This window comes from Lepidochelys olivacea, assembly GCF_965140295.1.
Source record: "Lepidochelys olivacea isolate rLepOli2 genome assembly, chromosome: 7".
Taxonomy (NCBI): Eukaryota; Metazoa; Chordata; order Testudines; family Cheloniidae; genus Lepidochelys; species Lepidochelys olivacea.
In genome coordinates, this window is record NC_140417.1 from 53,133,013 (window position 1) to 53,147,695 (window position 14,683).

At 45.9% G+C, this 14,683-nt stretch overlaps 1 protein-coding gene across 6 annotated transcripts in view; it reads right to left on the reverse strand.

Moving 5' to 3' along the window:
* Positions 1-14,683, reverse strand: part of SORBS1 (sorbin and SH3 domain containing 1) — a 262,246-nt gene that overhangs the window by 75,931 nt on the left and 171,632 nt on the right. For all 6 annotated transcript variants that reach the window (XM_084635573.1, XM_084635571.1, XM_084635575.1 and 3 more), the window contains 5 exons: positions 13,950-13,985; positions 13,705-13,808; positions 7,981-8,352; positions 4,964-5,111; positions 690-719 (listed from right to left, as the gene is read on the reverse strand). In XM_084635573.1, coding sequence (XP_084491699.1) covers positions 690-719; positions 4,964-5,111; positions 7,981-8,352; positions 13,705-13,808; positions 13,950-13,985 — 690 coding nt within the window. The remainder of the gene's footprint in view (positions 1-689; positions 720-4,963; positions 5,112-7,980; positions 8,353-13,704; positions 13,809-13,949; positions 13,986-14,683) is intronic.

Consider the following 14,683-nt stretch of genomic DNA (forward strand, 5'->3'; position numbering starts at 1 on the left):
CCCTTTAGTTCCTGCCAGCAGGGTCTGCGTGGGACAGTAAGAGCACAACACAAAGTACTCCACAACTCACGCCCATGGAGACCAGACTGCAGCACCATGTAGACAAGTCCTAGATTTCCCTTCAAGGAGGAACTTCCCAGCCTTGCTGGGAAAGCAGACAAGGGGACAGTGTGGGTGTGTTAAGTACGTATGTGTGAGTGTGTGCATGCACAGGATTTTATCATGAGTTTTATGATATTTGGCATTCTCATTAAAGCCTCAGCTCCTGGAGTCAGGTTATTACATGAGAATGTCAGCTTGCTTTTTCAAGTTAGTTTCTAGCCCTCATGGTTGCAGAGAGAAGCTTGAAAACATGTCCCAGGTGTATCCCATAGGCTCAGAAACCAGAAGAGAACTAAAGAACTCCACATTTTTTTTTTAATCTCATGCTTTTTGGACAGCTGGGGTTGGCCACATTAATGTGTGCCTGTCTGCAACTATGCATATTTCCAACACTTTCAGAAAAAACTAATACAAAAAGCTCAGCTGTGGTGGCTGAGCTGCAACACTCATTTATTTTTAGGGATTCAGCTCGCTTCCTTGCAGTTACTGAGAAGTGTGTTTGCTAAAGGCACTCTGCAAGCTAGCAAAGCAGCCACTTGACTCCAGCAGAGGCAGCAGCTGTGGGGTGAGGACCTTTTGCTTCATACCTGCCAGGCTACTAAGCCGCTTTTGCTGTTCTATGGTAGAGAAGGAAAACGAAAAAAAAAACAAAAACAAGAGGGTGAGACATAGACAGTAAGCGTCCTGTTGCTGTGTTTCTGACAGGCAAGAAATGTGCCGTCCGCACAATGGCAGAAACTGCTGGAGTGGATCAAGTTTTCAACACCCTGCCAAAGTGACAAACCCGCCGCCCTCCAAAGAGCAGCACCGGTGACTATTCAGCATCACAATACAAAGTGACCCGTACATTTGCAACAACAAAGTATAGTTATGTCAGAGAGAAGGAAAACAGCTTAACAGAAGACAGTTTAAAAACAATTGTGAAGACTTACTGTCAAATAAACCAACAAATAATACTCAAGTTAGCAGCATGTTAATAATATTACTATTAAGTAATAACACAGCCATTTTTCTGCATATGTAGGGCCTTTGTGGCAAGGAATGCCAAATGCTTTGTGATCATTAAGACCCGCAATATCCTTATGAGTTGTGGACTGAATGATTATTCTTAATTTACATATGGATAAACTGAGGTACAGGCTGGTAAAGGCCAAGAATTTCACAAGGACCACTCTTTTTTAGGAGCCTCCTTTCCTAGGTTCTCAACCTGAGACACTCGAGATATCTCATGTTGGCCACCCAACAACTGAGACATTCAAAGTCAGTGGAGGCTGTCAAACAAAGTCCCATAACGAGTCTGGGACAGAAAAGGCAATAGAAACCAGAGAGTCCTGGCTCCCAAGCCCCTGCTCTAACGACAAGAGAACACTTTCTCCCTAACAAGGAGCACAGTTTATATGAAGTATACAGGACATTTCAAATTGTATCATCTTACTAACAATATCAAACACTGATAATTTTGAAAGTTGATGTGGCGAATACAAGAATTTCAGAAGTTCAAAAAAATATTTCTCACTTATTTCTGATTATGAAATTGCTTTAGAACTTGGAGACGAATGGCACTCTCCAATGGAATGTCAATATCTTAGTCATGGCAATATGAGAAGGGCATAGTATGACCATTACCTATTAGCAATAAGCCACTTCCTGCAATGCCTGTCAGGGAAATGATTGCTTTGGGAGCATGGTTCACCCTCCAAGCAAATCTGCAGGATGCAGTAATCCGCTGGACACACTGCTTGCTCAGATAATCAGACTTCTCCAGGCATGACATGCAAGGTGGGGCTACTCACCATAGAAGAATTCCTTGTTTCGCTCACTCAAATTCAGCTCCCTCTGCAGGGATCACTGGTGTCCTCTGGCAATCATGAGAAAACTCTGCAAGCCCTGCCTCCTAGCCCAACACATTCCCACCCACCCCAATGGAAAGCTGCCCAGGTGTGTTGTTGTGAATGTCACCAATACCCAGAAATAACCGGGAAACGCAAATGGAAAAGAGAAGTGCTTAAGACAACAATGTGCCTGCCCTCAAGAAGGGAATGGGAACCCATCTGCTGCAAAGTTCCCTCTTCTGAATAGGGCATCAAGAGCAGAAGGGTAGATTCATCCATGTGTTATAATCAAGGAGGTAGAGTTGGGTAACGGGGATCTTAGAGCCAGCCATCAAATAGGGAGGTCCTCTATTGAGGAGATGACCTTTCCTTTTGTAGGTGTGTGGAGCTGTCCCTTCCTGTCAGTCACAGAGGGAGGCCACGTCTCCTTGCTGTCACGCCCTTAGAACGGCAATCAAAGGGGGAAATTAGCAGTTTGTGAAGCTTGGATCCCCTAAGCAGGGCCGAGCAGTAATCAGCCTCCGGGATTCAAGCCCTCCAGCAGGGTGGAACACTAAACAGAAAAGGGGGGCTCTGGCCCTCAGGCAGGGCAGAGCACTACAGAGTCTAGGAGCCTAGGCCCTTAGGCAGGGCAGGGCACCAAACAGAGTAGAGGGCTCTGATCTGTGGTCAAGGCAGAGCAGCAAAGGAGCCTATGAACCCAGGTGCTCAGGCAGGGCGGGGCACCAAACAGTCAGGTATCCTGGCTCTGGTGGATGGCCGACAAACATGGGCCCCTTGGCCTTGAGTGGGGAAGCTGCCACCTCAGGAGTGGGGTGGCAGGGGGTAGGAAGACACGAAACATGCGGGCCTAGAATCGGGCTAAGAAACAATCAGACTGTACTTTAGTTTTCCTGGGCTACTTCCTACGTCCCCTTTGTTTGGTACCTCCGTTCTGTGTCTGTCCTGTCTCCCCGGGGTAGGTGGCCAGCTCCTTGGTGTCTCGATCAGCTGGCGGCTATGACAAGTCCGCAGTACAATCAGAATCCTCTTTAGGTTACAGTAGCACACGTGATGCATCTATCTCCTAAATGAGCTGCCAGGCCTGCCTTTTCTACTTCCTGTTCCTGTTCAGCCCCTTGGTTTTCAGCAGGCTGGGCCTGGCCTTCCTGACTCTTCCCACCAGGGGGTGGGTTGCAGTCCCTCCCTGTCAGTCTCAGAGGGAGGCCATGCCTCCTTGCTACACCTTTGATAATCAGGAAGATCTTCTGGCATAACACCCCATAGATGGTTTAAGGAGGTTGTGTTTGAGAAATGTTTCCATCTCTGGGGGGTGGGGAGAAATGAGGAATGTACATGGGGTGAATGGACTTTAACTGGAGAAAAGGGAGCTCCTAGGTGAAGAGGAGGTTTCCTCCCTACTAGCTCTCCTCACTATTAAGCAGAGAGGAGGCCTGTGTATTGAGCTGAGGTAGAGAACTCAGGAGGAAGAAGAGGAATGTGTTGTTTAGCTCTCTGCACTACTGGAGATAGACCAGAGACCCAGACACATACTAAATCATTGGTGCTTCCATGCTTGGTCACGGTGTGGGACCCTCAGCAAAGTCTGAGGAGCTTGCAGGCTGCCCAGAGAACCGCTGAGTAGATGATGGTGGCTTCAGGGAAGAATGGAAGAGGCATTTCCTTGTGTGACAAAGACACCTGAATTGTCCTGAGTGAGAAAAGGCTCAGTACAGATTTAAAATCAACCAAAGGGTTTGGCTCTTCTCTGTCAAGGGGAGAACTGTGTGTGACACAACAAGCTTGAGCACACCAAGACGGAACAGCTGAAAGGCCTTTAATCAAGCTGCACCTACAGCTATCCAAAGCTCGCATGGAGCCAGGCTGCTCTCAGAGCACTGGCAGAAGGAAAGAGGGCCTGCATCTTCCTCTGCCCAGAGGAAACACCAATGTGCCATGCACAGCATTTAACTCCATCCAAGAGCTGAGCTGGGCTTCATAGCCTTCCAGTCTGTACAGTCAAGGTAATCATGTCACATCCCACAGAGGCTAAGTTAAGGGTAATGCTTTCCATAAAGGGAGAAGGCTCCTGTTAATGGCTACTAACAGGGACTCCAGCTGGAGCAGGGAGTATCACTCCAATAGCTAGTGATGGGTTTATTTCATTGTGCTATATTACCTAGCAGATAAACTTCGATCAGTAGCTCTGGGGTCAAAGACTGAAGTCAGCTTTAGAAAAGAATCGAATACAGCATTTCAGGACTGCGGAGGAACACATCTGGGAGCACTTTCCATAAGGATGATAAAAAGCAGGAGAGAAATGGACCTTGCTTCTAATGGGTGATATTTGATTTCCTTGATAAAAGGAAAATGGTAACATCCTAGGCTGGGGTTTTCAAAGCAGTGTAAGTGAGTTAGGTGCCCAAATCTCACTGGAAATCAATACCTAACTCCCCTAGGCAATACAGATCCCGACTGGGGCTGGGATAACATTACCTACACGGAAAGTGGAGTAGGAGCAACGTTTCTCTCATAGGATATGGAACCTACCCTGCAGAGGGAGCTATTATAAAGGAGGGAAAGGGTTTGAATTGTAATTATAGATGGTTTTGAGCCAGGGCGGCTGTAGAATGATGTGATTTGGGGTTTCGATTTGTCCCATTACAGAGATTGGGATCAATTGCAAAGATCAATACCAAACTTCCCCAAAACTCTCGGGTCCAAGGCTTTTGTTTGGGTCTCTCACTAATTATATGTTGTACCACATCTGTGGCCATGTAGCATGTCTCAGCTATCAATGCACAGCATGCCTCAGCCACTCACACCTTCACAGTGACTGCAGCAGGGAGAACACTCGGACACTTCTACTTCAAAAGTCCAGGCTCTGTCACCACTTACAGTATAGAGCCTAAGACATCTACTCCAACAGTTCTGATTGAAGACAGCTGTACACACACATGCTTGCCAGCTCATTACAATGAGTTTCAATAGCTTGCTCCACTTGAATGAACCTGAGCCACAAGTGGAGATACACCTGCATGTCTCCTTACCTCTGTTGTGCTGCAAGAGGACGATAGTAGGGTTGACAATTGTGGTTGAGGGATAGGTGGAGGAAGGCTTGCTGATCGACGTTAAGGAGGATTGGTATTTGGTGCCAGTGCGAGGCGGGGAGACTTCATTTAGCACAGGACATGGGTCCTGGAAAAGAGAAGAAGATGCATGTGAGCATCACTAGCCCGCTGGTGTTTCTGGAAAAAGTTATTTTAATATGGAATAAGAAAGGTATCGTAGCACATTTTAGTAGAAGGCATAAGCACAGGTTGTTACCCTGACCCTGCAGGCATTCCATTCCCTGTTAACTGCAGTTAGTAGAATAAGGAATAACTATAGTTTTTTTGTACTAGGTTTCTCCCTCCACACCAGAAGAAGTGTCCTTGACTTCAACCATCATGCTATATACAGCATACACTTGGCAGCAGGAATGAGCTAATCTGGTTGTGGGAGAGAGAGACCCACCCACTCACCCACTCTTTCTTTAAAGAGAATTCCTTTCCCAGCAAGTAGTCAGACATGCAAAACTCATGCGATTCTGAGTGAAACCCGATTACTGCAGCTGGCTTTGCAAGGAAGATCAGAAAAATAAGTTTAGCACCATCACTTAGGAGACATTAGACAGTGTGACGACTGGGCACCCAGAACTATGAAAAAAAAACAGGTGGAGAGTAACCAATAGGGCACTAGCGTGGAAGATACACAACACAGCTTCAGGGAGCAATGAGGATTGCCTAAGGCAAGTTGCTCTATTATTTATTTTAAATCAATCCTAGCATCACAGATGCACCACCTGTGCTGCTGGAGCAAAGACTGGGTCTGCATGGAGATGTTAAAGGCTAGCTCAGACATGACCCTTTCAGATCAGGTTCACAGAAGCACTCATTGCTGGGGAGGCTAGGGAGATGGGGCCGTTGGCCAAAAACGATACATGTATTTTTATGTGCTGATTTTGTCATTAAGGCAGAGCTTTTTCAAAGGTGTCAGAAGGATTTGGACCCTCAATTCTCACAGAAATTAACGGAAAATGGGCATCCAAAAAGCAAGAGTGTGGAGTTCTGGATTTCTGTGCTGCTCTGACTCTGTGGTCAGAGTGAAATGCTGCAAGCCATTGGTCTGTGAAACGGAGCTGGCCCACAGGGCTAGTCATTCTTTTAAAAAGGGGACCAGAGAGTCTTGCTCCATTGCTGCCGGCTTTGTTACTGTTCTGCGGGGCCTGATCCTGCATGCACAACTGAGCGCAGCACTTCTGGCTGTGAGCAGTCCCACTGAGCTCAGTGGTTGGAAGTGTCAGCAGGAAGTGTCTGTAGGATCAGGAAGTAACACGCTCCAAAGTGAGGCCTGGTGCCATAGACCATTTCTGGTTAGGGTATGTTATTAGCAGAACCACCAGCTACAATCAGCCTCACTGAATCAGAGAGGCAGCAGGGCTGAACTATTCAGCTCTCTTGACACTCTTACACCATCAAGTGTCTAATTAGGTCTGAGTCATTTTATGAGAACATAAGAAGAGGTGACTGTTCAGCAGCCTCAAAACCAGGAGTTTCCAAAGCTCTCTGAGGGGCAGATCTAGCCCCCATCTATGGAGGTACCCTCAGCGGTGGAAGCAAGGCAGTCCTGCTGAGCACAGGAGTGGGGAGGCAGATCTGAATGCTCTATATAGAGAGCATGCATCTGCTGCATGCTGGGGAGCCTCCTTGATACAATGCACAGAAGGCAGATGGGGTGTGTGGGAAGGGAAGGCTTGGTGGGCAGAGCCAGAAGACCACAGTGTAGTGAGCTACTTCAATCACAGTGGAGCATCTCCACAGCCAAAAATATAAACCAAACCTAAATTTGTCATTTAAAAGAAAATGTTTGGGAAACTGAGGGTGGCGTCCTCAAAATCACACAAAGTTGGCGACACTTTGCTCCCATTAGAGTGGAAGAGGGTCACAGTTTCTGAAGCACCCTTGTGATTTGGAAAGCTAAATCCCATTGACTTTAAATGGGATTAGGTTCCTAAGTCACTTTGGTGCTTGTTAAAGTTCTCCCCAATTGTAAAAATCCAACTGACTATAGAAGCAGAGTTAGGCCAATGCTGAGCACTTCTGAAAATGCCACTCTTGTTTCTTTCCATTTTCACATGCCTCTCTGCTACTTCTTCCAGGCCCAGCCACAAAATCATCATCAGAGAAGTTATTCTTGCTGGATTTCTCACTCAGGAGTTACTGGAAATCCTGTAATAGGGCTACTGGTGGTAAACTTTCTGTTACAAAGAGGTTCAGATGAGCATCCAAACCTTTACAGCTATTCTTGTGGTTACATTTGCCCCCTTGTAAAAAAGGAAGTGGGTTTAAAAAGAGAAAATAAACACAGAAAAACCAGGGTGATGTCCTGTCAAAATGTGAGAATTCTAAAGAATGTAAAGACTTCAGCAGGAGCAACGATATTTCAAACAAGGGGACACATGGTGCTTAGAAACTTGCAAGGGTCTCAGATTAGCAAGTGAAGTTACAGCTTGTGGGTCATTCTGTTTTGGCATTAACCTCACATTGCCTTCAGTGGGAATACACACATAGAACGTGGCCCTTTATCACCATGCAGGACAGAGTGTGCCGTCTTTAACTGCATTGCTTTTGCTGCTTCTGATATTACTGTTGTCGAGAGACCATCAGCTAGCCAAAGCTCAAGCAGCAGGTGTTATTCTTTCAGATGAGAAGTGCAAGTATCATACATAGTACATTCCCCTAAGATGGTTAAAGCCAAAGGTGTAGATTATCCAGCAGAGACAGAGGTGGGGGAGAGAGACTGTAAAATATTGGGGAAAAACCAAACAATTGCAAAGTTCCCAAGCCAGATAAGGTAGATGACATACATGCACCATTACAGGACGTAAACAAGGTTTCAGGGGTCATGCGGCTGGCAAGGTGCTAGTCAGTGCTCCTCTTTCAAAGCTTAGTATGCCAACGAGAAAGTTATTTTAACCTAGAAACAAATTCAGGAAAGCTGTGAGGAGGGTACTCAACAAGCTTACTGTACGTGAGAGGACTCCAGTGATTTCAGGCTCCAAGACTCTGTGCAAAGCCTCCGGGACGGGAGGCACCAGTGGAGGTGGCGGTGAGAATGATGGCAGTTTCTGGCAAATTGGGGGCGAGATGCCAGGTGAGGAGGGCAGATAGTGATGGTGGGGACCCCTCTGGAGGTGAGGGGGAATGAAATCGTCTAGTGTCGGAAAAGTCAGAGGTGAGCCAGTAGGAACGGTCTCAGGGAACGTGGCACCTTGCCCCAAAGGTACCAAAGGCGGTGGCGGAGTGCTGGAGCTGCCTTCTTGCTCTCTGTCTGTGTTAACCTGGAGGAGTGGGACTACTATAATCTCAGGCTGAGCTGTGGTGGTAGAAATGACATCCTGTGGGAAATAAGGTGGGGTTACGCAATGGGGCAATCCATCTTTCGTGGGTGCACATCCCAGCACTGCAAGGGTAGTGACAGGCTGGCATGCATCCAAGCCACTGGACATTCCTTCCTCAGAGCGAGCTATGCCCTTAGAGATGTTCTGTTTACCGGCCAAAGGCTCCGTGAACACACTGGATAAGGCATGCCAGTTTTTTCCCCCTGTCCTTTAATTCTCGATTGAACCACAAGCAGTTCATCTGCATTGCAGCACTTGCTACAGGTACACCTACCTAAACAGGAATATTTCCCATTGCTGACCCCCTCACCAATTGATTTGAGCCTGCAAACACGCACACATCACACAAACATACTCTTCAGACTTTGGGGGGAAAGTGAGAGGTTATCGAATAGCAGATGACAAGAATCAAACTACACAAGAGTGACCTGCGTGCAGAAATTAAGAAGAGGTGAATACAGAGGGGACACTGTACGAATTAGAGAACCGTTCGCACGACTGAAAGAAAACAAAGTTATGAAGAAAACATGTACCATGCTGCGTCCCTTCACCTTGTACAGATGCTGCTGCTGCTGCTGCTGCGTAAGGTAAGGTTCCTTTCTCATCCTGTCCCCACTGCCAGCCGTACTCTGGGGCTCTAGTACTTTGTCCCTCACAGCCTGAGGAGGTGGAGACTGAGTCCTGGAGGAATGGCTTCTACCATAGCTAACTGCGTCTTTACTGAGGACAATGTTAAAGTATGGCCTGGGAGGGACAGGAGGAGGGGGAGGAAGAGATTTTCCAGCATCTGTTACAGAGGAAACAATGTTGGTGGCTGGTGCTTGAGTGACCTCAGTTCCCAAACGGGGGCTCTCTGTTTGGTCATGTGCAATGCTGGTGGAATTTTCAGATGCAGCTGAGCAAGTGCTGTTAGATAAACAAGCCACATATAGACTGCTGACCTTTTTATCTGCTTTAGTCCCATACGTGGAATTCATTCCAGCTTCACTACTAGGATCTGCCCTGGCAGGGTTTTGATGTTTGGATGAAGAGTCTGATAACAAGGAGCTACTTCCCGAAAGTGACTGCCCAGCATGCACCACGTCCTTGGGAATCAAATTGGCTGATTGGGGATGCCCTGCGGAAAAGCATGGCTTCTCACTGGGGACTGTTGCAAAGGGTGCAGGTGATGAGGAATAACACTGCCTGCTGCAACTTGGTGACACATGCTGTGTATAAGGCTTGGGTGCATTCAGGTACACACAGTCCATTATGGGCACTGGCAGCAGGTTGGTTACTTTCATGTCAGTGCGAGGGTGCCATGCAAAGCTCTCCTCTTTTGGAAGAGGAGGACGGGGAGGGGAAAGGGCCTGTCCAATCAGATTCAAGGGAAGGAGGAGGAATCAGCACCAAATGAAGGGAAAAAGAAAAAAATTGAAAGAATGAAGTCGGTCATTAGACTTGGGTTAACAGGATTGAATTCAATGAGAACAACATAAGAAGGCCATCCTGGGTCAGACCAAAGGTCCATCTAGCCCAGTATCCTGTCTTTCGACAGTGGCCAATGCCAGGTGCCCCAGAAGGAATGAATAGAACAGGTAATCATCAAGTGAACCATCCCCTGTTGTTCATTCCCAGTTTCTGGCAAACTGAGGCTAGGGACACCATCCCTATCCATCCTGGCTAATAGCCATTGATGGACCTATCCTCAATGAACTTATCTAGTTCTTTTTTGAACCCTGTTATAGTCTTGGCCTTCACACCATCCTCTGGCAAGGAGTTCCACAGGTTGACTGCGCGTTGTGTGAAAAAATACTTCTTTTGTTTGTTTTAAATCTACTTTCTCTTAATTTCATTTGGTGACCCCTAGTTCTTGTGTTATGAGAAGGACTAAATAACACTTCCTTATTTACTTTCTCCACACCAGTCATGATTTTATATACCTCCATCATATCCCCCCTTAATCGTCTCTTTTCCAAGCTGAAAAGTCCCAGTCTTATTAATCTCTCCTCATATGGCAGCCATTCCATACCCCTAATCATTTTTGTTGCCCTTTTCTGAACATTTGCCAATTCCAATATATCTTTTTTGAGATGGGTGACGACATCTGCATGCAGTATTCAAGATATGGGCATATCATGGATTTATATAGAGGCAATATGATATTTTCTGTCTTATTATCTATCCCTTTCTTAACGATTCCCAACATTCTGTTTATTTTTTTGACTGCCGCTGCACACTGAACGGATGTTTTCAGAGAACTATCCACAATGACTCCAAAACTTTCTTGAGTGGCAATAGCGAATTTAGACCCTATCATTTTATATGTATAGTTGCAATTATGTTTTCCAATGTGCATTATTTTGCATTTATCCACTTTTTAAACAATGCCCTTTTGCCTCTCACTGCTTCTTATACTTTGTTGTTTAGCCACAAGCTAACCACAAGTTAACAAGCTAACATGGAATCGTCAAGCCCGGCACTCAACTTGCTCGCTCTCAATGCTGCTCGTTGGGGTATGAAAATGTTTTCCAGCTTTCAAGTTCAAACCTATGAAGAGCATCTCACTTTGCTTTCAGGGCTAACCTTACTCTGGGTACCGCAGGGATCAGCCTGGGTACCCAAGCTCCTAACATTCCCCAGGAACTTTGAAATGCAGATCTGACCATCAGAACCAGACTGTGTTCCATGACCCCTGGCTCAAGCACTCCTCAGCTTCGGGCACATTCGGATCCAGCAGGAAATATGAATTCTACAGCTCAGGCCCTTCTCTACAGCACACTAAGCAAATTGCTGAAATCTGATTTGGTGCCTCTGCTAATGCGAAACCATACCGCAGTGACCTACTATACTGTGGTTGTTCCACTATACAGAGAGGTCAAATAAAAAAAGTCTCATTTACTTTTGCCAAAGGCTGACACCCCACTTCCCTTCTAAAAAGATCCCTCATTCACAAAGCACCCTCAGAAAAACAGAACAATTTAGATCTACAGTGGAATTGGGTTCCCAGAAACTTGTCTTTAGAGTGAAGCCTTCTGATAGCGAAATCATTTTCCTAGAGAAGCAAAAAGAAACTCCTTCATTGTTTCAGTGCGTCGCAACATACAGATTGCAACTCTAGAGCAGCGTGGAGATTGCAATTCCAGTTAGAGCAAATCTTTGCTTAGAGCCAAATTATTCTGTAGCAAAAGAAGTGGCTTTACTACATGGACGTTTCACTGTATTTATTTACAGCTGCAGGTAACTGTAAATCACCATCCGTTAGAAGGAAAACGACTAGAATGCCAGCCTACAGGATAGGGATTGCCTCTAGTCTTCTTTGAAGGCTTTAACAGCTCAGAACTTTATTGCCTTGATCAATGTTCTCTTTTAAAATTCATCACCCTAGGCAGCTTTGGGGCAGCTCCTATTCTCGCTTGTACTGGTATAAAATCCAGAGTAACCCCACAGATTTCAGAGTTGCAGTAGCCATCCTATCAATGTTATACTAAACAGAGGCACTTGAGCTGGGGTGGGGAGGAAGGCAGTACAGCACTCCCAGTGAGTGGCCCTTGGCTCTAGCATGGGCTTCCCCACTGGTCCAAAATAGCTCAAGTCTGCTGACTGTCTGGGCATGATGTAAGGCGCATGTATTTACGCTGGCTGCTGTGGAGATGGTCAGGGAGGGGAATGCGGTCTTCTGGGGGTGGTTTAATTTTATTGTTTTTGTAATTTCTGGCAGGGGCTCCCTGAGCTTTGGATAGGCCCTTTTTTATCCTTGGTTTACAGCTCACTGAATAAATCAGGAGTTGCCATGGAGAGCCAGCCAGCAGCCACCCTGGTTATCACACCGGGATACCGCAGATACAGCTGGGCGACTGGAAAAATACTGCCGCATTCCAGATGCTACAGAGTGGCAAGTTGCTTGTTAACAGTGACCATGGTACTCCACATTTACATCCATGTGGCTGAGAGCAGAATTTAGCCCTGTTTTATTTGACATTAGTTTAAGTGCCCTCAGGACTCTTCTAAAAACAGCACTCTGTGAAACTAAAACTGAGCTATCTCTGTTCACTTATATGCCCAATAACTAACTGCGAAACAGCTACATGTCTCATGCAGGAAGCAGCTCACTCTTTTAGTGCTTCATTACTTCTTATGTCCTCGGCTGACTGGTGCCCTCTTCATCTTTCACTTAACATTTCAGGCGCAGTGTCTGATCCGTGGCTTTGCCAAGAGCTTGCCACGATTAAAGCAATTGCCCTGTACTAGGGATAAGATTTTAATGGGCCTCCATTTCACATCTAACAGAGCAGTAATAGATGCCATTCTTCAAGAAGGCAGTTTATAAAGAAGGGTTGCTCAGGTTTTCCCATTCCATTGAATTCAACCTGAAAATTGCATCCATGCACACTGGTAACCCATCCATAGGTTAGCATTTCTCTTTGCTTGGCAGACCAATCCCAACACTTCAGATTAGATTTGGGAGGAAAATAACCTTTCCAATATGACAGGTTTCAGAGTAACAGCCATGTTAGTCTGTATTCCCAAAAAGAAAAGGAGTACTTGTGGCACCTTAGAGACTAACCAATTTATTTGAGCATAAGCTTTTGTGAGCTACAGCTCACTTCATCGGATGCATACTGTGGAAACTGCAGAAGACATTATATACACAGAGACCATGAAACAATACCTCCTCCCACCCCACTCTCCTGCTGGTAATAGCTTATCTAAAGTGATCACTCTCCTTACAATGTGTATGATAATCAAGTTGGGCCATTTCCAGCACAAATCCAGGTTTTCTCACCCTCTGTTTCATGGTCTCTGTGTATATAATGTCTTCTGCAGTTTCCACAGTATGCATCCGATGAAGTGAGTTGTAGCTCACGAAAGCTTATGCTCAAATAAATTGGTTAGTCTCTAAGGTGCCACAAGTACTCCTTTTCTTTCCAATATGGGCTGACAAAAGATTATATCATTTCTAGTGTTAAAGTGACAAGGCCTTCTCCAGACATTTTTTAAGGCCACTCTGTGGGTTTAGGAAGTTTAATTCTCCATTCAGCCACCTGCAGTTGGAAGGTCAGAGTGCATACAGAAAAGACATACAATAATTGATCACTACCTCTTGGCTGAGCCTTCCCACACAAACAATGCTGAATGGTACTTTGCCCTGCTATAGCCACCAAGGAGCTCAGCATGCTTTAACACATATTAATGAATTAAAGAATTCACAGCACTCCTGGGAAAGACGCATTCTCTACATTTTGCACATAGGAAAAATGAAGGCACAGAGACTTACCCAAGCCTGCGAATTGAACACAGGTCTCCTGACTCTGAATCCTGTGCTTGACCCCTCAAGAAAAGCCTCAGATCTTCTGGAAAGATGCTTACCTGTGGTTTGCCCTCTGAGGAGAGGTTGGGACGCACACTTCTATAGCCCTTGGCAGCCAGAGAAGATGGCTGGATATCTCCATTAGAGGATAACCTCCAATCATCTAAAAGGGGAAGGAGAACTTCAGGTCTGAGGGAATTCACTCTAGCTAGATGGGGAACAAGGAGAGGGGACCTGTTGCTTTTTGCTGGGCAACAAGAAATACATTGGGGAAACAACAAAACAAAGCAACAAGCATGTGTACCTGTTTCTGGTTTTCCTGTCTCCAGAGCTATGTGTGCTGCAGAGAGGAGGGAAGGAAGAATGGAAAAATAAGGGGAAAAAATAAACTGTTACATTTACAGCAAACATGTACCCACTGAACTCAACATTCAGGCTACTTCAATACACACACACACAATGCTTTCTGACAGGGATGCCAAATTGCCATAGAAACTGGTCCTAAACATGATGCCCTCACAGTTTCTGACCTTTGTAAACACAAGGCGATTCATTCAGAGCAATGAAGAAACAATTGGTCATTGACATTCAGCTGAGCTATCTGCTCTCGTGCTGCAGTTTGGAGTCCAAATGCCCCACACACAGCTAAAAATGCAGGGTCTCAGTGTTAAGCCATGATGTCGGCTGGATAACCATAGCTATCCTTTCTAATACTGCCGCATGAGAATACCTGGTGCAGAGACCCACTGACAAATAAGATGTCTATTTTGCGAGAACGGGTGGGGGTACAACACATGATCCCATTTTACAGCCCAGTCCCTGTGGCTAGTGGCACCGAGGCTTTCTTCCCTTCGCCCACTGAGTTCCTCCCCCTCTTTCCACATTAGCCGTTTTGGCCGCTCACGTACTGTGCAAAGAGCTCTTCCAGCTCCAACATGCATTTCATAAAGTGATTGAGGGAGTCAGCTAAAGAAGTATTAATGAGCTCATTTCCATAGTAATGGGCTCATTGCCATTCACGCTGCTGGAAATTTATGA